At 42.4% G+C, this 27805-nt stretch overlaps 3 protein-coding genes and 1 long non-coding RNA gene across 7 annotated transcripts; 1 reads left to right on the forward strand and 3 right to left on the reverse strand.

The window, feature by feature from the left end:
- Window positions 1-3825: 3825 nt before the first annotated feature.
- LOC102709290 (APETALA2-like protein 4) lies at window positions 3826-7232 on the reverse strand. 2 transcript variants are annotated; one of them, XM_015838619.2, is made up of 10 exons: window positions 6390-7232; window positions 6186-6211; window positions 6050-6080; window positions 5855-5942; window positions 5594-5739; window positions 5421-5465; window positions 5232-5323; window positions 4974-5095; window positions 4708-4872; window positions 3826-4572 (listed from the first exon to the last, which is right to left on the reverse strand). In XM_015838619.2, exons 1-10 carry the CDS (start codon window positions 6794-6796, stop codon window positions 4327-4329), a joined length of 1368 nt encoding a protein of 455 aa, XP_015694105.2. In that variant the 5' UTR covers window positions 6797-7232; the 3' UTR covers window positions 3826-4326. The 2 variants fall into 2 exon arrangements, with proteins under 2 accessions (XP_015694105.2, XP_006657174.3); XM_006657111.3 differs by having other exon boundaries at window positions 3826-4590.
- A 75-nt stretch (window positions 7233-7307) lies between these two features.
- On the reverse strand, window positions 7308-13804 carry LOC107304412. The gene is made up of 5 exons (XR_001550507.2): window positions 13553-13804; window positions 10228-10994; window positions 9950-10110; window positions 9755-9882; window positions 7308-8106 (listed from the first exon to the last, which is right to left on the reverse strand). It is a non-coding gene; the product is annotated as an uncharacterized LOC107304412 (long non-coding RNA).
- LOC102708533 (methyltransferase-like protein 22) lies at window positions 13797-17329 on the forward strand. Of its 3 annotated transcripts, none has more exons than XM_015838311.2 (10): window positions 13797-13986; window positions 14290-14367; window positions 14449-14513; window positions 14595-14697; window positions 14949-14999; window positions 15651-15804; window positions 16088-16232; window positions 16341-16446; window positions 16563-16689; window positions 17101-17329. In XM_015838311.2, exons 1-10 carry the CDS (start codon window positions 13860-13862, stop codon window positions 17201-17203), a joined length of 1059 nt encoding a protein of 352 aa, XP_015693797.1. In that variant the 5' UTR covers window positions 13797-13859; the 3' UTR covers window positions 17204-17329. The 3 variants fall into 3 exon arrangements, with proteins under 3 accessions (XP_015693797.1, XP_015693799.1, XP_015693798.1); XM_015838312.2 differs by lacking the exon at window positions 13797-13986 and adding an exon at window positions 14029-14179; XM_015838313.2 differs by having other exon boundaries at window positions 13799-13986; window positions 16563-17147.
- A 4509-nt stretch (window positions 17330-21838) lies between these two features.
- Window positions 21839-24940, reverse strand: LOC102709855 (elongator complex protein 4). Its single transcript, XM_015838404.2, has 8 exons — window positions 24655-24940; window positions 23886-24139; window positions 23724-23799; window positions 23287-23440; window positions 23083-23161; window positions 22787-22946; window positions 22597-22688; window positions 21839-22481 (listed from the first exon to the last, which is right to left on the reverse strand). The coding sequence occupies exons 1-8, from the start codon at window positions 24803-24805 to the stop codon at window positions 22314-22316; spliced, it is 1134 nt and encodes a 377-aa protein (XP_015693890.1). The 5' UTR covers window positions 24806-24940; the 3' UTR covers window positions 21839-22313.
- Between the last annotated feature and the right edge of the window lie 2865 nt (window positions 24941-27805).

The raw sequence follows: 27805 nt of genomic DNA on the forward strand, positions 1-27805 counted from the left end.
CCTGTTGCAACGTGGTGTAACGTTGGACAGTGGATGATTATTTTAAATGCTTACTTTACTTTTATTTCAGTCTATTTTATCTATTGTTTTGCTAAATTACTACAGCTTTGTGCAATTTAACCCTAGCCTATCCTTGATACCCTATTGCATTCATTATTCTCCTCTCTTGGGTGTTACTTGTTGAGTACGGTGGTTTGTACTCAGCCTTGCTTACTTTTTCCCCCACCAGAGCAAGTGCCAGAGCCTGTGTCAGAAGAAAGTTGTTTCGAAGGTTGAAGTGAGGTTCAGTCCGCCGTCGAGAATGCTTGTGGTGTGGAGCCGTCATCGCCAGCTGAAGCTGAAGATTAGATGGTTTAGTTTGTTTCTTTTTCCGCTGCATTTCGATAGATAATTGTTTTTATTTGTTTTTAAGTCGTGGAACTGTGTATTGATTTGTCATAGTGTGTACTCGGGCTGATTCCTGGACCGAGATTTAATACATGCTATTGTTTAGAAATTTGGTGTAAATTTCTGGGCGTGACAGTTTTCCTTTTGTTATTATCAAGAGGTGCACATATCTTTTAATGATTAAAAACATATTCTATATATTGATGCATCATTTGACAGATCAAAAAATTACTTATTTCACATAAAAGTTGGTGCCTACAAAATATCTATATAGAACCCCAAATACTTATTTATATTTATCAAAAATTTATCTTTGGTATTATTGTTAGTTATTTGGCTATTTGGGCGTCCAATAATAATGGTACATCTTATGTTTAGCACAATTATGGTATGGTGTTGAACACGAACTTCATTGTCGTGTATTGTTATCGGCATTCTAATGTCGTTTCATGCTGACTTATGCTACTGCTACTGCACATGTCACGCCAATGTTATGACTGAACACTGAACATTGATTCTAAAGGTATATAATGCATATTTATACAAACTTTTTAATTAAAAAGATTATATCTTTATATTTATATAAAGTATCTATAATATATAGAAAGTGTATTATTTATTTCTAATTAAAATATATGTAAAACTCTATAATTGATAAGATAATTTCTAATCTAGAAAGTATCTAAATATATAAAGTCTGCGTAAAGAGAGGTGGAGTTTATCCTAGCCGTCTGATCTGAAGGAGATGATTTGTATCCGTTGGGTTTGAAGAACGATGAACGAAAAATATAGAATGGGCAAAACATGTTTGTACATAGTAGGGTAGATTTGGCACAACTCTAGATATGAAATTTCTTGGAGTTGGATATTTCTAGCTCCACCATGGATTTTAAATCATTGTAATTCAACTTACAAACTATAAATCCACCATATATATTGGATTTATGGGGAGAAGAAAGTACCAAAATATATAATATTTGTTGGTGAGTAGGTAAATGGCATTGTGGGACAATATTTCTCGAATTGTATACCAATGATGGATTTAAGCTCTATAAACATCTTGGACTCAGGGAATAGATGCTAAAAATGTGCGAAACAGCTGCTGAAGACCGTTTGCATATAAAATTGTACTGGGTAGACCTAGGGGTGATGAGTCCAACCATTTTGCATATAAAATTTAAGGGCCGGGTTCAAAACAGGTTGAAAATAAAATTGTATAGAGTTTTGAGTTAAAATTTTAAAAAAATGAAAGAACCCAAGTGACTTATCCATTACCACCCCTACAAGGACCAGATGATAATAACGGCTCATTTGGAAGTCAAGGATTTCACAAGTATCTTGTAGAACTTTCAGACAAGTAAGCGAGTTTTTGGGGTTCGGATTGTACGCGATAATGCAGATAACCACTGTTCTTGTGAGAGGAACTGCGAAAAATATGACAGTATTGAAACACCGCAGCACCGTAGCACCGTAGCACTCAACATAAATCGTTCGTTTTGAACGAACAGTAAACAAATAGCCCAAATACACCATACCGCAGTCCTCGACGGTAGCATCCCGATTCGAGCTTTTCGCATGAATCTCCACACCAATGTGTCAAACTGTCAGTGGTGCTGTGTGCGTTATGTTCTTTTACGTCCCTTCTCCATCTAGAGCAACATTTAACGCGAACACCATCGTGCAAAATCATGTTGGTGTCAGTCCTATCCTCAATACCAGTATACCTCCAAACAGCAATCAAAATACCAAAGGATTTCATCAGCGACTTGGATAAAATTAGAAGGAAATTTCTCTGGACTGGTGAAGGAGACCTAACAGGAGGGAAATGCAAGGTAAATTGGGAAGGGGTATGCTCACCCAAGAAGCTGGGGGGCTGGGTGTTCTGAACCTAGAAAAGTTTGCAAAAGCTCTACAGTTGCGCTGGTACTGGTACCAATGGGCAGACCAGACAAGACCTTGGATGGGGATGACCTTGCAGGTAGATAGCAAAGATGCTAACCTGTTCAGTGCCCTAACGAGAGTGCAGATAGGCGACGGTAGGAGAGCAAGCTTCTGGACGGACAATTGGCTTGGCCACGCAACGCTCAGCCAAATAGCGCCCACGTTGTTTGCAAAATGTAAACACAAGCGCATGTCTGTCAGAGAAGTATTGACATAGGATAGATGGGTACAAAGCGTACAACACAGCATAAATATTGAGTTGGTCGAAGAGTATTACAGTATTTAGAAGAACCTAAGCACAGCAAACACAGATGACCTCTTCAGAGATGACGTTCAAGACAACATTCATTGGAAAACAACTCTAGATGGGCAATATTCAGCCAAAGCAGCGTATTTGGTCCAATTCGCAGGAAGAATAGGGACGAGGCAAGCACGATTGATCTGGAACACATGGGCACCTTCCAAATGCGAAATGATGATGTGGCTACTGTTACAAAATAAGATGTGGACTACAGACCGGTTGCAAACAAGAGGCTGGACAAACTGCTACTTTTGCCAGATGTGCTATAGGAACCTAGAAACAGCCGTGCATCTTTTCAAGGAATGCAACTCAACCAAATAGATTTAGGAGCAGATCATGATGAAGCTGAACCAACAAACCCGGGCACTTGGAAATGAGAACACGGATGGTGTGGTCGAATACTGGGAAAAATTCTCCTTCCCAAACAGCGACAAGAACACAACAAAAGGCTGAACTCTTCTGTTCCTTTTGGTAAACTGGGAAATTTGGACAGAGTGGAATAGAAGGGTGTTTCAGAGGAGAGAGCAAACCTTGGATCAAATGGTAAAATCATAGATGAGATCAGAACCTGGGAGGCCTGCGGGGCAAAACACCTTGCGAGAATACGAACTTAGAACACTGGGCAAGTATGGTGAGCCGTAGGCAGCGTGTCTGCAGGCTTATGTTAAATCTTGTACAAATCTCCTGCTTTTCTTCTTAATATATAGCACCAGCTCCTGCTGGCTTCGGTTTCAAAAAAGAAATGGAGATTTCGCAGGCATCCAGGGTATTCTATTTCAGAAGGAAAAAGGACCCAACTGTTCAAGAAAAATTTCGGGCATGTTCATTTTTGTTGTGCTCTTTTGGAGATTAATAATAACAGATGAAAGATTATCTTAGTTTGTGATAGCTATTTATGGATATAAACAACAGAATTAACTAGTACAAATTCAAAAATCTACTTTAGAAATATAAAGAAAATGAACTTTTCCATATAAACTTTTTGAAAAAAAACTGTTTAGTAATTCGAAAAGTGTATACGGAAAAGCTGAGGAAAAAACCAAGAAAAATTAATTAAAAGAATTCCCAAATAAACCTTACCAGCTATTAGCGAACCCCCAAAATCTATCACTACCAAAATTTTAGCAAGGTAAAGATAAATTTATCATTACCAAAATTTTAGCAAGGTAAAGATGTATAGGCTTTGTTTAGTTTGATATCTTACTAATTTTTGGCAAAGTTTTGTAAGTAGAACATTATAGAATTACCATATATTGGTAAAGCTTAGTTTAGTTTGTTACTCCCTACCAAAATTTTAGCATCGCCAATATTTAAAATGGTTAAGGTTAATTTTGATAACAGACTGAGCGGGCAATGCCCCCAAACCCGCTAGAATCCTTCCAGCATGGCGGTCTATCATCTACCTGCGAATGCACATGCACTACGTTACAACGTTGTTGGCACCGTTGGTCCTAGGGACAACTCTGCGTCGGGATCGCCAATGCCGGCGGCCGCCTGCGACGACGACGCAGTGATGCACCGAGAGGCTGCCCTGCCCGCCTCGCTGACACCACTGCCTACCAAAAAAGAGAATCTTGTCGTCGTCGTCGCCGCCGCCGCGGCGGCGTCCGAGGGGAGGAACGGTCAGCTTCCCGCCAGGATCCTAGGCGACACGGCGCGCAGCTTGGCAGCAGCGGGCAGCGTGAGCTGAGCTGAGCTCAGCGGCCAGTGGCAGTGCTGCTGCTGCTGCGGGACCTGGACGACGCCGTGGCCACCTGCCCCATTGGGAATCCTGATGATGCTGCAGCGGCGTTGTCGTCGGCGCCGGGCAGCCGGGGCCGGGCGGCGTACGGCTGCCAATTATTGTCGCCGTTGGGCCAGCCATGGCGCGGACGCATGTGTAGCTCTGCTGCTGCTGCTGCACCCTGCCTGCCGCCTCCTCCACTGCTGCTGATGACCTGGCTCTGTTCATCGGTCAGATGCTGTTGGGTTAGTCATCACATCACTCATTAGCGCGTCGCAAAACCAAAGTAATTACTGGGGGAAAAAGACACGATCTTGTGTGTTATTGCGAGCGTGATGATGATCTTTGGGCATACCATTAGGAGCATGCTCCTGCTGCTGGGGTGGAGATGGTAGTGGTGCTGATCAGGACGCACGGCCGCGCCGCCGTCCGCCATCGCCGGAGCCAGGGAAGGCCTAGACCAGATGCTCCTCTGACCGTGGCAGGCCCTCGTCTCCTCCTCCACCTCCGGCAGATTGAACTGGTTTTTTTGCGGCATGGAACAGGCGATCGTCAGTGTCAGTGGCAGTGCCATTTGATTCAGTCAGGTGATCTGTCTAGCAATGGACACGCGAGTCATACCGTCAGGCTCGTTCTCTGGTTGCCTGGTGCAGAGTGGAGGACCCCGTCGGTGGCAGGATCGCCGGCCCGTTCACCACCGGAGCACCCGAGGCTGAGCTCAAGATCAACCTCGCATTCCCAAGCTGCAACAAGGAAAAAAAAGAAAAAAACACTGCTGCGTTCAGGAAATCCGAGGTGCTAGAGTGATCACAAAGCTGTATTGTCCGGCTACTTTATTGTTCTTTCGAGACCATTTGTCAGAGAGATGCGGTAACTTACATTGCAGGTTGAGCTCGTCCTCGTATGCCTGGGTGTCGAAGTTGGTCACAGCCTCCTTGCCACAGCACTTGATCGCTGCCTTGTCATAAGCCCTGATATCATCGTAAAAGTTAAGAAGAAACCATCAAGGTAATCACAGGCAGTTTTCAAGAAGACCGCGACAATGAAACGCAAGACGAGCTCACATACTTTGCAGCCTCCATCTCCGTGTCATACAGGCCAAGGTACACATACCTACAACGATCAGCAATGAAATGTAAACCGAATCAGCACAAAATTGAATCTTTCTTGTGCTTGAACTAGCAAAATTTCATCTTTTCTGAAGCCTGGTGCTGTTCTGTTGAAATGAGTGGATTGATTACTTCTTGCCCATGAGCTGTCCGATCCTGGCCTCCCATTTGCCACACTTATGGAGGGTGACCCCCCTGAACCGAGAGCTTCCCCTGACGAAGCCGGCGCCCTGTCGCCGGAGAACCTGAACGAACTCTTCCTTGCTGAAGTTGTTCATCTGCCAATACAATGCCATGACAAGAACATGACCAAACAAAAGTCAGAAAGATGCATATGAACAGAACATTTCTTGGTAGCATCTGTTGTGTTCTGGTCTGATCTAAGCTGATCACCTTCTTTATGTCCTCCTTGTAGTCATCCAGGGTGAAGTTGATGTCTGCCTCCACGCCACGGAACTTGATTGCAGCCTGGTCATAAGCCCTGAAACAAATCATAGAAAACAACGATTCAGATAGTTTTTCTAACCTACTTTGCTCTCCCTTTTCCAGACAAAAACAATGTGCAGAATTCTGTTATGGAGTGCTAACCTTGCAGCAGCCTGTGCTGTATCAAATCCACCTGGAAACAAGCACACAATGCACGTATGAACAAATTCTGACACCTAATTACTTAAGCATCAATAGACCACGCAATTAGACATTTTCACACGAGAAAAACACTCACCCAAGTAAACCTGCTTCCCACAATCCCTGCACATTCAAACACAAAGCAGGAAGAGATAAATAACAGAAGTAAATTGCTAGCACAGTGCAAGCGAGATTGAAACGGCAGAATCATTTGCAATTTGCAATTGCGAAGTTTATTACCAGAGCTGCATACAAGCAAAGCAAAAAAAGTATATGCATACACGTATGCAGGGAGACTGACCAAATGTGGGACTCCCACCGGCCAGTGCGCCGGTAGAAGGTGACGCCGCGATACTGCGAGCTCCTGGACCGAGGGCCCCGCCGGGTCTTCCTCGACGGCGGCCGGGGCCACTGCTCAGCCCCCGCGGCGGCGACGTGGCACTGCTCCATTGCCAGCCGCTGCTCCGTTGCCTCCGGCGCCACCGCCACCGCCTCCGCCGCCGCCACCGTCATCGGAAAGAACTGCTGGGTGACGACTGCCGGCCGGACAAAATCGCCCCCGGCGGGCACACTGAACCCAAAGATACTCCCAGAACCTTCCTCCAGCTCCTCCTCCTCCACCACCACCACCGCCTCCTCGTCGTCCCGGTGCATCGCGAGCGCAATGCCGCCGACGCCATAGAAGGCTCCCTTGGTAGTAGCCGCCATGGCCTTAGCAGACAGACACACACACACTTCTTCTAGCTGCTGCTATACGTGATGGAACGCACCATTGCCGCCATGGCGCCTTTCCTCTTATGCTGCTACGTGATCTCTCGAGTCTCGTCTCCACACAGTGACAGAGAGAGAGAGTGGAGTTGCAGAGCTCCTAGCGCAGGCAGCGATGAAGAAGAATCTGGGTGGTGGGTGTGGCAACTAGCAAAGCAGAGATGGCTGCGGTTGGTATCAGGCCAGGCAGGCAGGGCTAAGGAAAGGAAAAAGATTTCTGAGCATGCTATCACCTCATGTCATGCATCTTCTTTTTATGGGGTTTGGAAGGAGGGAAGAGAACAGAACACCACCGGGGAGACACAGGAGGGAGACTGAGAGGGACCCCAGGCTTGCTCCCAGCCACCCTCGAAACACTCCTGTCCTTCCATCCATCTCTATTCTCCAAGGTCATGGTTGAGGTGCTTTCGGGAGCTTTTCATAGAAAGTCCGGCCAACAAAAGATTCTAAGTAATTATGGTTATAGTAACTAAAGCCAAAAACATGGAAACTCAACATTTTATATACTCACCGACTGACTTCTCATCAGTGATCAATTACTTATCATAATCGTAATAGCATTTTTTTCATCCTTGAGTAAATAACTGTTTTCTATGTAAAATTTGGTTTTTTAAGATATCAAGAGATATCAAATATTACATAGAAGGTATCTTCTTAAGGATGGTAAAATTACTCTAATCTTAAGCTCCGCAATCAGGGCATAAGACTAAATTCTTTCCGTGTTCCTTCCTTCCCCCTCTTACTGTGCTTTGGGCTCCTCACCTAACTATCATCCATCCTTTTTATGTCTCTTCATGATGCACATTTACTTGCACTGTTGCAGACACTGATCAAAAATCGATCACATGTAGCAAGCACCGTTGCACAGTGTATGCACACTGACGTACGTACGATGCAATGCCATTAGTTTTTGTTGGAACCCAGGCAAGCATTCCACTGAAAATTTCTCCAGACAACATCATTCTCTCAGGTATAATTGTTGTCCATAATTTTCAGAGTAGTGTAGTAAGTAAGCAAAGTGGGGTGCAGTAGATGTTTCAGGATTAATTAGATCATAGGTTTCTTGTATTCAGCCAACACTACACCGGGCACTATACCTCATTTAGGTCCAAGCCACCCAGCCATTGTCTGCACATTCACTTCGCTGCATAAAGGCCCCATCGTCCACCTCCACTTGCTTGCGCCGGTGAAAGAGGTTTAATACAGAAGCAATGCAAAGATCTTGTGTTGGCCTGTTGGCCTCTGCATGCCTGTGCAGGAGAGAAAGATCTCAAGATCATATCATCATATACTCCCAGCTCCCCCATACCACGTTAACCAGATCGAAAAATACCATGATATGTTCATACCCATGATAAATACCCATATACTCCAGTGCCTTTGGGTCCATTACACCATGTTTCTGAGTGTGAGGTAAATTTGTCCATCTTTTCTGATCAGCTTAAGTTTTTTGTTGGTGCATTGATGACAATTATACTATGAAAGCAGCATTTCGAATGCAATTGGTGTAAAGTATTGGCAAGTATATGCATGATTGTTACCCATGATGGAAAATAATTAGGAGACAGGGATGAGCACTGAGGTTGCATGTTTAAAGTTGAAAAAGGAGAGTGGTTGAGGTATTCCTAATTTTTGCTTTAATATGCTGTGCCAGTACTGATTGGGATGTGGTTAGCTGCAGCTAAGACATGGATTGAAGCAAATTTCATGGAATGGTTTTTTTTCTCATGCTTGTTATTGATTAGTTCTATACTTCTATTCCTTGTTGCGACACCAAGGAAGCCCCTCTTTTGGCTGTGTTAGTATTAATGTTTGTATGATAGGAAATGGATGGTGTAGTATATCAGAGGATTTCATTTAATTTTCAGAATTTTAATACCATGCACGCCCTGTCAGATATTTGATATTTCAAATTGCAAATATCCTTTCGGTGTAGCTCTTAAAGAACCATTAAATTATCAAGCCAATTGCATCCAGATTTGGGAAAGGTATGGTGTTACCCTTCATGAAAGCATCTAAACAAGCTTACCAAAAGAGCATTTACTTTTGCTGTTGTCAGAAATTGAGGTAGACAATTAAGATTGCTTGGGGATGAATTGTCCAACTAATATAGATACTAAAATCATGCAGAGTTTCTAGCCTTGCCTCTAAGATTGACAACATTAATTAGTAGGAATCCTTAAAGATCATTAAAAAATGTCTTCCAAAAAGAAAAAAATGATTAAAAAATGTGAAAAACAAGCAGTTGGCACAACGCGTTGTCTTGTACTCCCTCCATCCCAAAACAAATCAACTTTTCAGTTTTTAAATACAATGTTTAACTCTTTGTCTTATTAAAAAATTTACGATTAATAATTTTGTTTTTATTAGATGATAAAATATGAATAGTACTTTATGTGTTTTATGTGTGACTATTTTTTAAAAAAATTCTTGAAAAATTTTCAAATAAGATAGATGGTCAAATGCTCGACAAAAAACCTAAAATTTGGTTTTTTTTAGGACGGAGAGAGTAAAAGTTACCGACAGAACACCACTTGAGATATCAACTTGTCTAATCCATCAACAATTTCTTTCTACTGACTGATTTGATGCGGTTTGTTATTGTCAAACTAATGGCAACAATGAAGGCACATTTAGATGTTACTAATACCTTGTGAAGTCAACATTGTGGATTTGTGGTAGGTATCTCCAGTTATTCTCTCTCTGGAAGAGAAGCTAAAGAGATCTATAACACATTTACTCAAAGGGACAGTGTAATGAATCCACCTACACCTTTTATTTTGCAGGAAAAGTCTTCCTCAGAAGAACCAACAGGCTCTACGTAAGAAACATGCAGTGCATATAAACATTGCGAGATGAAGAGAGAAAACAAAGCAAGTAGGAGTAGTATGTAAATACCACGAGTAAAAAAGAGCAGCTTGTATTTATGCGAGAGATGATGATGATGATGATGATGATGCCAAGGGGGAGGAGGGTCTAGCTTTTATTGTGCTAGATCTCCAAGCAGTGCTGTCCATCATAAACAGCTGCGAAGGGAAGGGAATCAAATGCAAGCAAGCAAAATATTTCCATAAGAGGCCAATCCAAGAGTACCTTGTAGGTCCTTGTTCCTCCTTTTCTTGCCTCATCGCCTCCTGTAGTCCTGCTGTGCTCTCTCTCCTCTATCCGTCTTCCATTGAGGAGACTTGCTGGGTTGCTGCTGCAGTCCTTATTTACTGCTCATCAATCACTCCCCTCCCCCTCTTCCCTCTTTCCTGATCACAGACCAGCAGAAACAATCACTTCAATCCCATTTCAGTTCAGTTCCCCTTGTCATGCTACCTACAACTTTAGATCCAGCTAAACCGTGAAAAGAAGTAATGAGGCCGTACCTTTAGTATAATATACTTCAGCCCCAAATGCTGCAAATCCACCTCTTCCTGTCTTTTTGGTATATCCAGGCAATCCATCGGGAGATCAACAAATCACCATGCACAAACAATACAGTGCTACAGCTTGTGAACATCTTATCTATCTAATACAGTGTTCACAGTTCATGACACTGTGCATTGGAGTATGTGTTGATGTTTCAGTAAAAGAAATAAGTTTACTGCCTTGTTGTTAAGTAAACCCATTGTGGTATATATTTCAGTAGGATTTTGTTGGATCTGCAACTCCTATCCCAATCAATCCGATCCTCTTCAACTTGAACGTGGCAAGGACCCAGGGGAGGCAACAGTTGTCAGGCACTTAAAAACAAAGGGCAGTGTGCTTTTATGCTCCCTGCCATGAAATGTGGCAAGTGTGTGTGCAAGGAGGGAATCAAATGCTACAAAAGGAGGAGCTCCCCAGAAGTAGCCAATGCAACAGTACGAAGCTCCTTTATTTGTCCACCAAACCCACTGTACCACACTACCACTGGGTGCATTTGGAACAAAGCAAATTTTGGTCCTGTTTGAATTTTCCATTATTGTATCTGAATGGAGAAGTGCATAGTATAGTCTTGAGTTACAAAGATGTATTACTTCACATCAATTCTGTACAGAGAAGCATGAGAACATACACCAAAATCTTTGTAAACACCACAACCCAGTTGATTGTAGTGGATAATAAGCATATCATCCAACATTGCTTTCTTCAACGATAGGAAATATTTAAGCTGCAAAGAAAAACATAACAGGAATGAGAATGGTATAGGAGGTAAAAGGTCATGAAGTGCAAAATTCAAAGCAAATCAGTAATAAGACACATGCTGAAAGCAACCGCATATCCGTATGTAGCAAAGCAATGAGAGTTCCAGACACACAGTTCATTGCAGAAATGGCAGGTGATAACATTGCGGTGCATAATTAAGCATCATTATTTACAAAAAGGAGCACGTTGAGGTTTTACAACACACATGAACCAAACCAGGGCCTACCTGTTAAATAACTAAATTCAAGGTCTCAAGCACTCACATGCAGATGTCATGTGGAGGACTTAGGATTGCTTAAAGCTTACAAAAAACATGTGGGCTAGGTATGTCGATAATCAGGATAGAAAACACGTTCCTTAAAACACACCGAAAAATTGTATCATTGAGCCCCAAAAGTAAGTTTATCTTCTAGTGTGTGTGTGTGTGCGTGTTGAAAAACAACACCCACTTACTATTTCTCCTTGGTTGTTAAAACATCCCTTTTTGTGAATGATTACCAGGAGACATCATGTGGCTACCATTTTCTCAAATTCCACTGAGATCTTAGAACCTGCAGTTCCCTCACCCCTTGGAGTTTTTGCCAGGTATCTCAGAAAAATATATGTCAGCAAAACAGTTTGAGGCATCAGGTTGATGCGATTTTGCAGCCACCAGAATATATAATTATTTGCCATTTTTAATCGCATATAATGCTTTCCAGTTATACACAGTGCTGCAGCTTGTTACCTTTTCTTTTAAAAAATGGCATGAATCTTTTCTAGTATATTAACAGGGTAAATATGGTAAGAAAAATAGGCAGGAAGGAAAAGAAAAGGAAAGCCCTCAAGCTAAGAGGGGCAATAAAAGCTAAAGCCTAATCTCCCACTTGGAAAATTCTTGCGCCACCTAGGCACCAAGTATGACCTCCCTCCTTTATCTTAGCTTGGAGAGAAGCATGTTAATTACACTATCTGAAAATGTGCGTTGTACAGCCTTCGATTGATTATTACTAATGTTGCTTGATCAGTATTTGCATATATGTTGCTTTCAAGGGTCAGTATCCTATATCCGTCGACCCCACCGCCTCCTATGGTCTTCGCCTCTCATCTCACTCTATAGAGAAATTTTACGATCATTGGAAAAATATCTGGAGATATCAAATTTACAGTGTAAAATTTTGGTATCTCCAAGTAATTAGTCTCTAGAGGTACCAAGTTTTACACTAAAAATGTGATACATTCTGATACCTTTTCAAGGATAGTAAAAAACTCTTCTCTGCAAGAATATAGCTATATTATGGGAAGAGATATCAATCGGCCATGTTTAGTTCCCAAATTTTTTTTCTCAAAAACATCACATCGAATCTTTGGACACTTAAATGGAGCATTAAATGTAGATGAAATAAAAAAATAATTGCATAATTATGGGAGAAATCGTGAGACGAATCTTTTGAGACATAAATGCTACAGTAACCCAAACGTGCTAATGACGGATTAGTTAGGCTCAAAAGATTCGTCTCGTAGTTTCTAGGCGAGCCGTGAAATTTGTTTTTTCATTTGTGTCCGAAAACCCCTTCTGACATCCAGTCAAACATCTGACGTGACATCCAAAAATTTTCTTTTCCCGAACTAAACACGCCCTGCAGAGATCAAAGCCAGAAAGGGCCACAATGTCCACACTCCACAGACCAATATTGTCAAGATAATTGCTGCTATGAATGCCAGAATAGAAAGACATAAGGATCAAATGCTCATGAAACTGGAGCAAACAGTGTTCAGGAAGGAAAAGAAATGATGTATCACTTTTCTTAGCAGTTTTACATTCATGCATAAACTTAAACATTTGTTGAGAAGAGTTGAGTAGAGATGAGTCAATCACCAGATATTATTTTGGCTTCCAAAAATGCAGCCACGGAAAGAGCAAGACCTATGTGCAACGGGTAATTGCACAAGGTGAGACCAGCAGATGTAGAAGGAAGAAATTCCGACAAAATTGACTTGTACGGCAACCAGTAATTTTTAACAGAATACATCAATGAACATTATGTCCATCCAACCAGTTACTACAAAGTACGGTAGAAACATAAGTAATGATTCTAATGAATACTCCTAGAAATGCCTAGAACTTTTCGAACTTGACCAAACTGATAAAGATCAAGAGGAACAGTTAAGAGAGCTTGATACTGCATCACTGCACACAATATTATCAATTTTTTTTTTTGTGCTAAGAACTCCCCTTGTTGGTCCGGTCCAATCCAGTCCAGTCCAAATACCACTAGGCCTAAATTTGCACCGAGAAGTTGGCTACCATACCAAATCCTGGTTGCTTCGCTAAGACGCTATAATCACAAGCACAGCAGCAATCCTATTCAACTACCAGTGATATGATCGTCTCCCTGTCTCAAATATTCATTAAGAGATCGCGCCCTCTCTCCGCCATTGCATCCAAATCAAATTTAGCACACCATCGGCTCGGTTCTCCGTCAGCGAAAGGGCTGTGCTCCGTGCCGCAAACGACGGCGAAGGGAGAGAGAGCAAACTGACCTTCCGGAGGAGGAGGAGCGTGGAGGGGAGGGGGGGGCGACCCCGCTCCTCCGCGAGCGGGCGCCGCCCGCCGGAATAGAGCTCCGCCGCAGGAGAATCGCCGCCGCCGCCATCTCGTTTCGATTTCTTCCCCCCATCCGAACTCCACTATTCCATCCGCTTCAGAGAAAAATTGAGGCCCAACGAAAAAAGCCCATGGAGAAGTCTAGGGCTTTAAGATACTTCCAGCCCATCAGGCCCACTATCTTTCCTCCACTCGCGGACGGAGAGCGAGGCGAGGAGCAGCCAACCGGAGCAGCTGGCTGCCATGGAGGCCGGAGATGGAAGAGGAGGAGCGGAGGAGGAGCAGGTGATGAGCGAGGTGCACCTGGGATGCCCGCCCCGCCTCTCCGGGCTCTACGTCTCCCGCTTCAGCTTCTCCTCCCGCCCGCCAGGTGAACTGCTCGACGCGCGCATTTCGTCGTACACCTTGCCTGCGCCGGCCACCCGAGGTGGTCTGGATGGGAAGTTGCTCTCCCTTAGCTCGATATCTCTGTTCGTTTGTGGTTCCACATGCGGGGAGCGGCGGCGGACGAGGAGAATGTAGTGGTGCGTGTGAGAAGGTCACGGCGGCGACGAGCAGTTCCTGTGAGGACGCGTGCCTGTGTCTTGGTTGTGGTGTGATGGATGATGATGCTTGGTTAGATTTTTCGATGCGGTGAACTGATTCTTGGGCTCTTTGCTTTGTTGGTGGGAAGGTGGCTTCCCTGCAGACGCTGTTGCTGTGGATGAGGACGGGGATCTGGTTCTCGACAGGAGGAGGAAGAACAGAGATAGTGAGGCATTTGTTACTGCATGCTGTCTTGTCACAATTGTGGTTTCTCCGGTTAAGCTTACCAATTATTGTCGGCCTGCAGGGAGCGATCATGTGATTACTGTTCAGCATGGTATCACCTCCTCGCTTAGGAGCGTCGGTCTTCAGGTCTGAGAACTTCAATGCTGATTTTCTAATTTCCTTTAATCTCCCTATTGTTTGTGATCTATTGTTGTTGTTGGTTCATAGGTTTGGAAGGCAGCATTGCTATTAACCGATTTCGTGTTACATAAAAGCTTTACATCATCGGAGTTTAATGGTGTTACTGCCATAGAAATTGGTGCCGGCACAGGTGATTTGTTGATGCGAAATTAGTCAAAAGGGTTCTAGAATCATACTTTATCTGTCATCTGTTATTTCCTTGTTTCACAATATAAGACTTTCTAGTCTTGTCTAGATTTATATGGATGCTAATAAATCTTGGCATATATATAAATTATATACATTGATCAATGGATGAATCTAGAACTAGAAAGTCCTATAATATGAAATAGAGGGAGTGCTAAGTTCGATGTCTCTCTGTGACCGTGCAATATTTGGCAGGATTGGTAGGGTTGGCACTAGCTCGAGTTGCTCGGAAGATCTTCATTACAGGTAGCTAGAGCTCCTTTTAAGTAACTTGGTAGGACTGTTTGTTTTGTGGTTTTAAATTCAGTTACTTGTTCTGCATCTATCCAGTAACTCAGTAAGTATAATTTGATTCTTATATTTGATAGACAGAGCTGAGATGGAAACTATACAATAGAATTTGGCTCAAATTAGAATTTGAATTCACATGTACCATAGCATATTTCAAAATTTCCTGTACATATAGAACTATGCTGCATATCCAATTCTAATCCCTATTACTCAATTTCACTTTATGGAGCACATCATATGTAATGTTTATTGTCTTGCATGAAAGATTTAACTCATTTTTATTACTCTCTCCGTGCCAACATATAGCAATTTACTTGTCCAGATTCATAACCATAAACATTTATATTTTGGCACTGAGGGAGTATTAAAATAAGGCAAATATTAGATTATTACACTGTTGTCCTGACTCGTAGTAGCTTAGCCTTGATATATATAATAAATATCTAAAGGTTGGTTTGACTTGACACCTGCAATTTGATAATGTTCAAATCTCGATAGCATTTTGGTTTCCTGATGCACATGCAAGAAAAGATGAAATAGTCAATTTTTACCTACACTTTGCTATCTCCAGTCCTTAAAAAAATATTTGTCAATGCAAATGAACAGATAGGGGCACTGATATCCTCGATAACTGCTTAGAAAATGTCCGACTTAACTCAAGCATGTTAAAGTTTGATGAAGCTAAGGCCTATGTGCGGGAACTAGATTGGAAAGTGTCATGGCCTCCACCTGTGTTTACAGGCAACACATCTAATACAAGGTTATTTCTGCTTCCGCGCCATTTGTTCCCACCTTTTCAATTTTTCACATTTCAGAATATATAATGTCTACAGTGTATTCAAGTAAAAGTGAATGTCAGTACTAGATAATCCTGCACACATGCATCTCATGTATAGTTTGTGTACAAAGACATGGACTTTTCCAATGCTTTATGTTTTTTGAGGACAGTTCCTCAGCATTGATTATAAACATGTTCTCCAATGCTGTTTGAGATTTTTTGACCGATGCCTCAGCACTGAACTCAAACATTTTCTCAAATGCAGTTCAAGATATTTATGGTCTACAAATGAAATCGAAGCAGCCGAGGAAGCTACAGCATTATTTGCTGCAGATGTTATTTACAGTGATGATCTCACTGATCTATTCTTCAGCACAGCAAAGGAACTGATGTCACGTGGTGCTAAGAAGGTATCATCTTATCCTGTTACCATCATTTGTTCTTAAAATTTGACGAAGACCTTAAGGTAAGATGTTTCTCCAGACTGAACACTTGAGATTATCCTTTGTATCTGGTAGGTGTTGTACTTGACCTTGGAGAAAAGATACAACTTCAGTCTGGACGAACTAGATGTTGTAGCCAATGGTTATGAGCACTTCCGAAGTTTTTTCACGGTTCAGGATGGTAGGTTGTTTGCAAAGCGTTTTGATCAGCGAGTGCAATTGTTATTAGATTATCTCAATCTTCTGCAATCATTCCACAATATACTCAATCTTTCACTTTCAATCCATTGTCTTCAGAGAGCGGATTTCTGGAGGATAATACATGTAGACCAGGTTTTGTTGGAAAGCAGATGAACCTTGCAGATGTTCCACAGTACATCAGAGAATATGACAGGGGCAAGGATTTGGAAATGTGGAAGATTAGGTACAACCCAAACCCAGAATAACAGTGCCTTCTACAGAAAATCATCAACTTTTTTGTACAATGCATTGATGCATGCTTGTATGACTGTAGACTGTAGTCCATATGGCACCTGTAGGATAGACATCATAAACAAAAGTTTCTCCCTTTTATCATCAAGCATGTAGACTGATCACAAAATCCAGGATAACAAGAATCCACACGATATTTTATTTCGAGCTCTTATGTAAAAGAACAAAAATTCAAGTTCAATTTCACATTCCTCCAAACATACTACAGCCCAGAGCCAAGTCAGCAACCAAATTTAGTCAGAACAATCTACTGATCTGTTTGGCTAGATCTCACAAACTGTCTCATGCAGCTTGCACTCATGTCATCATCAGCTCCTAACCAAAATTAACCGTATATGATCAGTAGGAGGATGATCACCAGGATGGCGACTAAGCACGCGCAGGCTCCACTCTCAGCCTGCAATCAGGAGCAGACAGATCGAGCGATTCATTCATCCATCGTTTGATTTTTTTTTATAAGAAAAGACATAATCGAGAGCTGCTACGCACAGATGCGTTCGTGCGCGCGCGTGCTTACCGGCAGGTCGGCGTCGCCGCCGGCGGCGGCGGGGTTGGGCTCGAGGAGCGGCGCCGCGTCCACCGCCACCGACGGTGACGATGGGTCCCTGTCGTCGGTATTGCCGATGATCTGGGCGACGATCTGCTGCCGCCGCCGCCACTGCGTGTCGTCGGCGGCGGCGGCGTCGTGGTGATGGTGGTGGTGGTGGTGGCGATGGTGATGATGCGACGGCGAGTCATCGTGGTGGTGGTGGTGGTGGTGCATGCCGTCGTCCATCGCTGGACGCAGCAGCTGGGCTGATTTGTTGGTAGATGGAAAGGGTTCGAGGCGTTTCAATTTCTCGGTGTTTTCGTGTCGGGTTTATCGTTTATTTAAAGTTACTCCCTCCTCCGGACAGAATTAATTTATGTTTACAACAAACAATTTTTTTAAAAAAAACAAGCTAAAATACTTGTGCGAAACATCAAACAAACTGACTATATTTTTTTTTGCCAGGTCGGCGGGAAGCCGACCAAACTATATTAAGACGAGCGGAAAAAGAGATTACAAAACGACAGAAAGCTGTCGAGGTGCCCGATCCCAAGACGAGATCAGTGCAAAAAAAAGGAAAGAACGAGCCGACAAAAGCTCAAACCCAATTAACCCTCGCCATCCCTAAAAAAGCCGGCCTCCTTCCAGATAATCACCTCCGCACGAATGTCATTGAACAGCTCGATTGATGTGCTCATGTTCCTGTCAAACACTCGCGCGTTTCGTTCCTTCCAAATCAACCATGTAACAAGCATGCACAAGCTGTCAAAGGCTCTCCTGAATTTAGGACGAAAGGATGTTCTTGCCGACAACCACCAGGTGGGAAGATCTTCAGCTGCTGCACTCGGCGTTTGGAAACTGACCTCAGTCCAGTTTCTGGTCTTGTTCCAGACTCGGCGAGTGTACGTACAGCCTAGAAACAAATGGTGCCCATCTTCCTGGTGTGCGTTGCAAAGAACGCAACGATCCTGGTGAGTCCATCCTCTTTTGCACAGATTATTCGAGGTTAGCACACGCCCCCTAACAGCGAGCCAGATAAAGAACTTTACTCTCCCCGGTGCCTTAGAACGCCATATTAACTGACCCACCTCAGATTGCATTCTTGAAATGAAGAACAAACTATAAGCTGAACCAACGGTGAAATGACCATGGGCTGTCAACTTCCAGATCAATTCATCCCTCACTCCCTCTGAAAGGGTGATTTCTGCCAAAGCGTCCCAAAGCTGCAAAAATTCACCCAAAGCAACTATCGACAGACCACCTCTGATATGCCTCACCCAGTTTCTGCCGTGTAAAGCTTGCTGCACCGAAATGGGGGATCTTGATCTGTGGCTGGAAATCGCTGGCCATTCTCTTTCTACTGATGTCCCATTCAGCCAAGGGTCTCGCCAAAAATCAAAAGTTTTACCATCTCCCAGCTGGAAGATTGCCGCTGACCTGGTAATATCCATCAACTCTCCCTCCGGTTTACCTTGCACCATCGACCAAGGCCGGCCAGAGTGCTCCATTCTCCTGAGTATCCACTTCAGTCTCAACGCCTTGCCCCAGAGATCAAGATTTCTGATACCCAGGCCACCCTTGCATTTCGGCAAGCACACCTCCTTCCAAGCCACCAAACACTGTCCCCCCGTTACCTTCTCTTGTCCTTTCCAGAGAAAACCTCTGCATTTACGTTCAATCAAAATGATCGCCCATTTGGGTAACGGCATTACTACCTGGAAGTGCATTGTCAAAGAATAAAGGACCAAGTTGACCAGTCTGATTCTCCCATCCGGGGATAGACGATTTGGTATCCAGCCCACAATTTTCTTGGATAGCCTGTCCACAAGAGGTTGGATATCCGGTTTTGACAGCGCCCCTGTCGTTAGTGGCAGACCAAGGTACATAATCGGAAAATTCTCCACCCGACAACGCAGGATATCCGTTGTCCTTGAAATTTCTTCTGCCGAGCAGCAAATGGGTGTGATCGCACTCTTTGCAAAATTTATCCTCAAGCCGGTGGCATCACCAAACACCTGCAAGATCGCTCTCACCGTTGCCGCTTCCAGCATGGTTGGCTTGAAGAAGCAAACAGCATCATCAGCATAGAGTGCCAATCTTGGTAGTTGTTCCCTCCCGTTCAGACGTTCCAGCAAGCCCCAGGATTCCGCCGCCTTCATTAGGCCATGTAAGGTGTCCATAGCGATCACAAACAGAAGCGGTGATAGGGGGTCACCCTGACGCAGCCCTCGGGCTGGTTTGATCCAGTCACCCTGCCTCCCATTGATCAGAATTCTAGTGTGCCCTAGGGAGTTCCTTTTTTTTAATGTTCTCGTCACGATTACTGCGTGTTCGTGTCTGGAAGATGGGAATAATTTCTTGAGTAAATTGGGTTACTTATCTACTTATATCCATCTAAATTATACTAATTACATGGACAATTGGCCAAAACCTACTAGATTTGCCTCGATCCTACGTGACCCAGAAAAAAAAGAGCTTGGGGAGGACACTAAATTTCCTACGCTTCCCTCAAGAACCACACGGAAAGAAAACTTTTGTGCGTTTTTTTTCGTTTGCTCATTCCTATAATCCTATGAACCAAATGCATTAACATTGATATTTCCTATAGGATTGTAGTTCTTTTTTTTTTCCTGCCCTTTTCGTCCGATTCAAAGAGGCCCTAAAAGAATTTTCCATGGAAATTTAGGACTTATTTGGCCTGCATGATCGTGGATGGCTGTCAGCCTGTGACTACTAATACAGAATAAAGAGAGAGTTATGAGCAATTTTCCATGTTTGAGGAGTTACCACTGTTTTCTATATAAAATTTAGTACCTATTAGTATTTTAGATACCAAAAAATATTAAAATTTACTTAGAAAATAGTGGTTACCCATGATGTTTTAAGGATGAGAAAAATACTCGAGAGTTATGGTTCGTGATTGTGCAGTCTCCTTTTTATATGCACGTAAGTCATGAAGCATCGGGTAAACATTTTAGAGACTATTCACGGTGTTGGGTGGCAAGTTCAGTGGCTCGTTGAAATAACATGTAACACTAGCATTATTTGGAAGGCATGAGTGGAAAATAAATATAAAGGAAAAATTTGCTAAAGACATGGAAAGTTTGCGCTCTCTGCTGCCGTAGAATATTTCAAGAACATGTTTTTGTCGTAGGGCTACATAAAATTGGTAATTAACCGCTAGACATCAATGGTATTATTTTATAATATTTGGTAGAAGCAGAGAGAACCTATTATTAAGGACTATATTGTCCTAGGACCAACTCATTCCAATCTGATCAGATTCGAACCAATTCTAGGCCGGTCCCACTCTCCTGATCCTCTCTCTAGAATGGCATGGGTTTGGTTCGAACTTGACCCGATCACCGAATCAAATTGAGTGACAATAGCATATTCGTACTTTTACGGCGCTATCTCTCTCTATTTTTAGTGGATATTATAAAATAATATCAACAACGTTCAACAGCTAATTAACATTTTTTCCAGTGTCCTTCAGTTTAATTTTTGTCATATAATACTTCTGAATGTCCTTCCATTTGGACTAAGGGTAAACAAAAAGCTCGAAGCTCGTGGTTTGCCGGCTTGTATCAAGCCCGGCTCGAATCAACTCGAACTCATGGTCTCATTGAGTCAAGCCAAGATGCACTTAGCTCGTGAGCTTAACAAGCCAACTTGTGAACTGCTTGTTTAGCTCATTATTACTAAAGAGCACTATATTTTAAAATATTTAGAACTTATTAACTGGTGCTTAGCCATATAATCATATCCAAACTATTAAGTTATGTTTAATGAGTAATTTGCATGTGGCCGAGCGTTGCATGCATATGGACGGGGATGTGGCCGGCGTGCCCGGGGGCGCCCTCCTCGTCCCGGCGACGACGAGCCCGCTGCCGTGCAGAGAGTTGGCGGAGTTGCTTTTATAACTTCTCCCGTCCGCACATAATTCGGTGATGCAGTCAGCATGAAGAACTAAGAATTCTTCGGAGAAATAATATTATTATAATAGAAAATCGTAAGATTGGAGGCTAGGTATACGAAATCACCAAAATGGTGATCTGTCGACAGCGGGCTGGACGACAGGGGGCCTGTGACAGAGACCTATCGAATCTGGGAGGTCGACAGGTCCCGTTGACTAGTGCTCGGCGAGCAACTCCTTTCTCTTTTCCGCTTTCTCTTTTCCTTTCGCTTTCCATTAAAATAGAATAATTTTTTAAAAATAAAAAAAATTATATCTTTTATTTTTTAACTTGGTCATTAAATGATTATTTCGCTGGTGTAGTAACATAAGTTAAACTTTTCGCATCAAAATATATTTGCTACGTACCACATATATATAGGGGGTCAAAAAGTCATTTTACAATATCCAATGGTCAACTAATGGTGAACTAACGGGGTATATAAGGGATGAGGTAAAATTCAGGGATATCGAAGGGATTGACCAAATTTTCAGGGGTATGTAGCGAACTTTTTTACTTAAATACATCTACCACAATTTAGCGATAACAGTAAAAATTCCTAAGTAATTAACAAAATGTGGAACAATTAACCATTTCATTATTCGATAATTACCCTATTAGAACTTATACTATACTAACTTACAGCTATTATTAACCAATTATTAACCAGGTGTGGGATCTGTCGACATGCCGTCCGTTGACAGGCCCCCTGTCATCCAACCCGCTGTCGACAAGCCACCAATCGACGTTCCAACCGTCGACAGGGCACCATTTTGGCGACGTTCCAACCGTCGACAGGGCACCATTTTGGCGATTTCGTGTCCCTAGCCTTTAATCGTGTGATTTTTCATTAAAATAATATTATTTCTCCAAAAAATTCAAGAACTAAACCTCTACACATTACATTTTGCAGAGAGTAACGGTTAATCAACACTGGGGCCTTTCTGTGCATTAATATTCTGCTCTAAGCATCTTCTGAGCTGATACATGGAAACTAGTCATCAAGTGGTGTTGTGATGCTCTTGTGAAGGCCTTCCCATCTTTCCGGAGACCAGTTTCAACGTTTGAACTCTAGAAATCAAGCTGTGAACCTTGTGAAGATGATGAGCAGCTGCCAGATCCAGTGAGATAAGGCCCAGCCGATCCAACCACTGGAGCTTGATTCAACCGTTCTAACAGCAGGGACCTCCTCTTGCGCAACTTCAGAGAAAATGTCGACGCCTCCAATATGACAGGGACCTGGTGGTTGATAAGAAAAAAAAGGAATCAAAACAGGAGAGTGCAAAGTTTTTCTTGCAAGTATTATGAAAGCTTAATTGACAGAGAAAATAAATTATTGTGAAATCTTTGATACCTGGCTATTAGTCTGCGCCACCTTATGCACATGCAGAAAACCAACCATGTCCTGATATCCAGTGAGGAGTTTTGCTAACTCCTTGTCCTCATCTGGTGACAAATGAAATGAAAACTTTAGAAGGGAAATGGTTGGTTATCAAAATGGCAATTGTGAGACATACTTTATAGGGCCATGCATAGTTGCTTACCCGGAATTGCTTTGATCGACAGAAGTGTGTCCGCCAGGTGCTGCCATCTCTTACAGAAGGAGCTTGATAGAACTGTATGCGGAAATGTTATAACAGCAATTGCATTAGACGAACGCACCATGGCCTTCAGCGATCTAATAAATGAGACCAAGTCCCAGTCCTGCAATACATAAATACAATTAGTTGCAAGTACATAACGATGGGATAAGGGTGCAAACTATATTGGCTGATAATTTTTTGAATGCATTGAAGCCAGTCAAGACTAATACTAGACATCAGTAGCATTAAATACTTTCCTTCTCAAAGTATCCGCTTTGTGGTGCACAGAGTGATTGTATAGCAATCCGTCCAGCATTCGCATTTCCACCATCTTTTCTGAACACCAATAAATAAATAGTGGAGTATTATGGTATATTAATCTATGGTAACATGGCACTGCAACACTAGAATGATTTTCCTTCAGAACAACAGTCTGAATATACAGCTAAGATTACCCTTACCTGGGAAGTTTGGACAAGAAAGTGGAACAACGATCTTGGAGGACACCAAGAGTGTCTCCTTCTTGAGTGCTAACACATTCAATATTCTGAGCATTCAGTAAATGCCTTTCCAAGGGCTTCCGTAAATCAAAATCATTGCTAAATTCTTGCTTGTCTGCAATTATACTAAATCGAGTGAAAAACATTTTGAAAGCAAACAGATAGGCATTATGAATATTGCTATTATCCTGTCAGCTCAGGTGGCAGTGTGAACAATGAAGCTCAGGAATAAGTAGATTATACTGTAGAAGCTAAGGGTTCAGACAAAAATCCATTCATGAGCAATATTATTTATTTTGTTTTCTTGCATATCCTCGAAAAGGTTTACAAGCATGCTCTTCGCGTACTCTTGAGAATTAACCACCAAGAAATCAAGAATACAAAGGAAGGAATATCACCTCTTTGTTCAGCATGAGAAGTCTTCTCTTCCCCAAAGTATTTCTTGTACTGCCAAGCTATCCTCAAAGCCTCATCCTACACAATTATATATCCATATTGACATGAAAATAATAACACTTTCCAGGGCTCAAGTTGACACAAGATTCTTCAACGAGACATACACTTGCTCGCCCATCGCTAGTTGTTCCAGCCTCCATCCCTCTATGCCGTCCATCCTCCTTTGAAGATGCAACTGGAGCAGGTAATGTACCCAGGAACAAGCGGGGTTCCTTCATAGGCCCAGCAAAGAGAAGTGGTTGTTTGTGCACAACACCCTGCGCCATGAAGCTCCGAAGGAGGAGGAGGTGGTGTGGAGCATCAGAATCCTCCATGACCATTACAACTGATCCAAGAAGAAAACCCCCGCCCAGAATCCCTGCATTGGAAAACCTAATGAATTGTGATGAACTGATGTGCAGCCATGCACATCACCGTAACCCCTAAAAACACTACTCGTTCCTTTCCAGCTTAAAGGTTTTGTTCCAGTAATCCTGATAATCTCCTCACCGCAAGAACAAATTTTCCTTGTAGCATCTATACACGTCTAAACACAGAATATTACAAGGAACTTGAAATCCTAAGATAGCAATAACACAGATGTATCATAGAAGCAACCTAATTTTATTCCTAACGAGACTAGGTGCTATGAATTTTGCAAAGATACTAATCATACATTGTACTATCAATCCATCAAAAAAAAATACATTGTACTATGAAATATTCCAATTAGCACCGTTTCCCTGATCAACTCCTAGCTGACAATCAAGCATGTGAAGTCATCAAAAGATCAATTTTTTTACAGATACACCTCTAATTGCGTCAGGATAACAACCAAAAAAAAAACTAAAGAGTGTAACTAAACATAGGGTCTGCGAGCAAGAATCTACTTACTGTCGAGGTCGCGGATGCCCGAGGAGACGAAGGCGGCGCCATTAGGACCAAGCTTGACTCCTGCGGCGGTAGAGGAGGGCGCGACATGAGGTGCCGCCGCTCGAGAGAAGCTGCTCCGGCCGACGGTTTGGCCTCCGGCTGCGGCGGCCATGGAGGTGGCGCCCGGGGTTGGGTGGGGCACAGGTCGAGCTCCTCTTCGCCGCCGCGGCCTTACTAGGAGAAATGGCGGCGGAGAAGAAAGGGGGAGAGCGCAGCGAGGACGCGGCGGCGGCGCGAGCGCTGGAAACCCACGGGCCACGGCGGCGGCGGCGGCGGGTCGAGGGCGAGGCAACGGACTCCGACGATGCAAGACCTCACTACAAAGAAAGACCACGGGCTTCTGTTCTCTTTTGGCCCAAGGCCCATTAATTAATTTCTCAATGTTTTCAAGATTTTTTATGATTTAAATAATAACTTTTCTCTTTTTTCGAATCGTAAGATGTTTTGGCTATTCCTAATTCATCTATTGATCCACGTATATTGTTTATATATAACTAGATTTATTAGAGTGATGAATCTATCTAATTTTAGAAATTAGCTAAACAGTTTAGGGCTTGAATAAATTATCTAATTATAGGGAATATAATGGTTAAAATAGAATAAAAATGCAACATACAATATCTAAAAAAATGATTATGTAAAATCTAATTTATATTGTCTCTATAAGTGCTAGCTAGAGAAGAAAGAGAAGAAACTATAAGGGACACCTGGTGTCGACAGGCGAGATCACACAATGATATATGGTATTAAGATATTTGTAAAGCTAAAGAGGAGCAAGACATAATTATCTTTATATAGATTTGGATACTAAGATTGGATAATAGCCTTACTCCTATTTATATGTATTGATTGTGTTTGTCACAACGAGAGTATAAGATGAAGAATATTTTTATCGGACTAATCTTAGCGACTCGACAATGGGTTTTAAAGTAGCTTTTGCTTTTTGTGTAGTATCGATAGTCATGGATTGTATGGCTTATGATTTGTTGCCCTCCCTATTAGTAGGAGGTTGTGTTTATACTGAAAGGTGGCCTTTCTAAATAGATCTCAGAGATACAAATAATAAAATAAGCGGATAAGATTATATCGTCCTCGAGTCGCACTATGGAGTCCTTCCTTATCCAGGACAAACTTATTTTTCTTATTCTTATCTTTATCCCTATCTAAATACATACCTTTGTGTATGCTTAAATATGTAGTATTTACTGGTGTTGTATGTGCATGGTTACATGCAGGGGCTGCTCCAGTGTGGGTGCTAGAGGGAGGAGGGCTCAAGCCTCTCTACCTACTGGATCCCCATGAAAAATAAGAGTGAGTAGAGAGAAAAAGGAGAAAGGAAGAATAGTAGGGCATGAAAGAGTAAGAAGACAATTAGCCCCTTGTACACCCTGTTGGATCCACCCTCTTAGAGGGTAAACTATATCTATCACACTAACACTTGACTAGTGTTAAAGATAAAATATCTATATTTATAGATAAATGATCAAATAAAATCTTTAGAGATAAAGATATAATTCTAGGAACATATGATAGTATATTTGTCTTGTACTCTAAGGATGTGTTTGGTTCCAGTGATAAGATCTCTGACGTTGTTTGGTTAGTGGATGGGTGGGATGGGTTGGACCCAGTGGGATGGATCAATCTCAGGATGGTTCGGCGAAGCTAGAGTTTTTATATTGTTTGTTGATGCATCATTTGATGTTAGTTAACCATTAAATTTATTTATGTTGAAACACAAATTAAGATCAAGCTTGTCGCATTGCATGTACATATGTGATATTTATTGTGAAATGTCTATTTTATTTTATTAAAATTATTTAAAATATTTTAAATATATAACTATACATTTAATTACTTTAGATTATTCATATATTAATCCTAGTATTCAATATATCATTTTAAATATGAGAGCTAACCTCACTAACTCACTGGGAAAGGTAATCACATCCAACCATCCCACGTTCATTCCTCGAACCAAACAAGTGATGCGTTCACTCTATCCCATCTCATCCCTTAACCAAAAAAAAAAACAGGATCCAACACATCTCTCCAACCAAAGAGAAAATAAAACCATCCTATCCTGCAAAACAGGGATGCCCATCCCACCTAGTCCACAAACCAAACATATCCTAAGTTAGTCTCCTATGCACGTTATATATATCCACAAGGATCAGCGCAATACAACGGATCGTAGGATTCCTTCTATTCAATATTTTTAACGTAGTATAAGAGGCTAGGTCCCAACAATAGCGCTAACTAAATGTGTTGATACATTAATAAAAGCATGTTCACTATTTGTCGATCGCTTGAGAATCTCTAATCTATCATTTGGTTTTTCTGTCCATTAGATTTGCTTTAAGATTTGTGCTTGTTGTCCACGTGCTAGTTTGTTTGATTTTCCTCGTTACTCTTTGGTTTCAACCTAACGTCTAACAAAATTGTTCGGTGAGTTTATTTTTTCAAGTGATTGACCAATAAATGTAATAAAAAATAGTTACCATAGTTATATTTTTAAAACCGTGTAATTGTTCAAAAGAATTAACCACGTACGTGCATGTCTTTACGAAATTTACCGAGCTGCATTAATCGGTGACTGTCTCAGTCGCCTTCGGCATGCAGCGTCGGGTTTGGGCATCGGCTCGAGCAACGTACGGCGCTACCACCGCCGCCGATCGATGGTCGCGGTGGCTTATCTCTCGTTCTGTTGCTCTGCTTGCCTGCTCGAGCTTGAGAACGACTGTGCCAAGCTGCACACCACCGGCCGGCGCGGAAGACGAGCAGTGTCCCCGCCGGTCATGGCGTCCCGCTGTCACCGTCGAGTTCGCCGGAGCTGCGCGCCTCTTCCGCCGCTGGCGAGCTAGAGGCTGTTAGCTAAATCCGCGAAATCGTTCATGTTTCTTTTGTTCCTTTTTACGAAGTTTATGATATCTTCTTGTTTGCAAATAGAGTTTCTGACGAGCAGAGTACATCGTTCAGAGATCAAGACGCAACCTTGACTTAACTGAATAACAGCAGGTTAAGCAAGCAGTGGCACTGATTGTCCGATTCGCAGATCAAGACGCGATCTTTCTCTTTCATTCTTATCATATGTCTACTCTTTTGCACGGTCTTT

The sequence above is a fragment of the Oryza brachyantha genome, chromosome 6 (assembly GCF_000231095.2).
Source record: "Oryza brachyantha chromosome 6, ObraRS2, whole genome shotgun sequence".
Taxonomy (NCBI): domain Eukaryota; kingdom Viridiplantae; phylum Streptophyta; class Magnoliopsida; order Poales; family Poaceae; genus Oryza; species Oryza brachyantha.

Excerpts from the sequence above, each read along its gene's own strand:
- LOC102709290 (XM_006657111.3), bottom strand. The coding sequence starts at position 6,796 with ATGGCGGCTACTACCAAGGGAGCCTTCTATGGCGTCGGCGGCATTGCG. Across the intron at positions 5,943-6,049 it reads ACAGCACAGGCTGCTGCAAG|GGCTTATGACCAGGCTGCAA; the intron begins GTTAGCACTCCA and ends GATTTGTTTCAG. Across the intron at positions 5,740-5,854 it reads ACAAGGAGGACATAAAGAAG|ATGAACAACTTCAGCAAGGA; the intron begins GTGATCAGCTTA and ends TTGTATTGGCAG.
- LOC102708533 (XM_015838311.2), top strand. The coding sequence starts at position 13,860 with ATGGAGGCCGGAGATGGAAGAGGAGGAGCGGAGGAGGAGCAGGTGATG. Across the intron at positions 15,805-16,087 it reads GGCAACACATCTAATACAAG|TTCAAGATATTTATGGTCTA; the intron begins GTTATTTCTGCT and ends TCTCAAATGCAG. Across the intron at positions 16,447-16,562 it reads TTTTTTCACGGTTCAGGATG|AGAGCGGATTTCTGGAGGAT; the intron begins GTAGGTTGTTTG and ends CATTGTCTTCAG.
- LOC102709855 (XM_015838404.2), bottom strand. The coding sequence starts at position 24,805 with ATGGCCGCCGCAGCCGGAGGCCAAACCGTCGGCCGGAGCAGCTTCTCT. Across the intron at positions 23,800-23,885 it reads CTAGCGATGGGCGAGCAAGT|GATGAGGCTTTGAGGATAGC; the intron begins GTATGTCTCGTT and ends ATAATTGTGTAG. Across the intron at positions 23,162-23,286 it reads TTCTTGTCCAAACTTCCCAG|AAAAGATGGTGGAAATGCGA; the intron begins GTAAGGGTAATC and ends ATTGGTGTTCAG.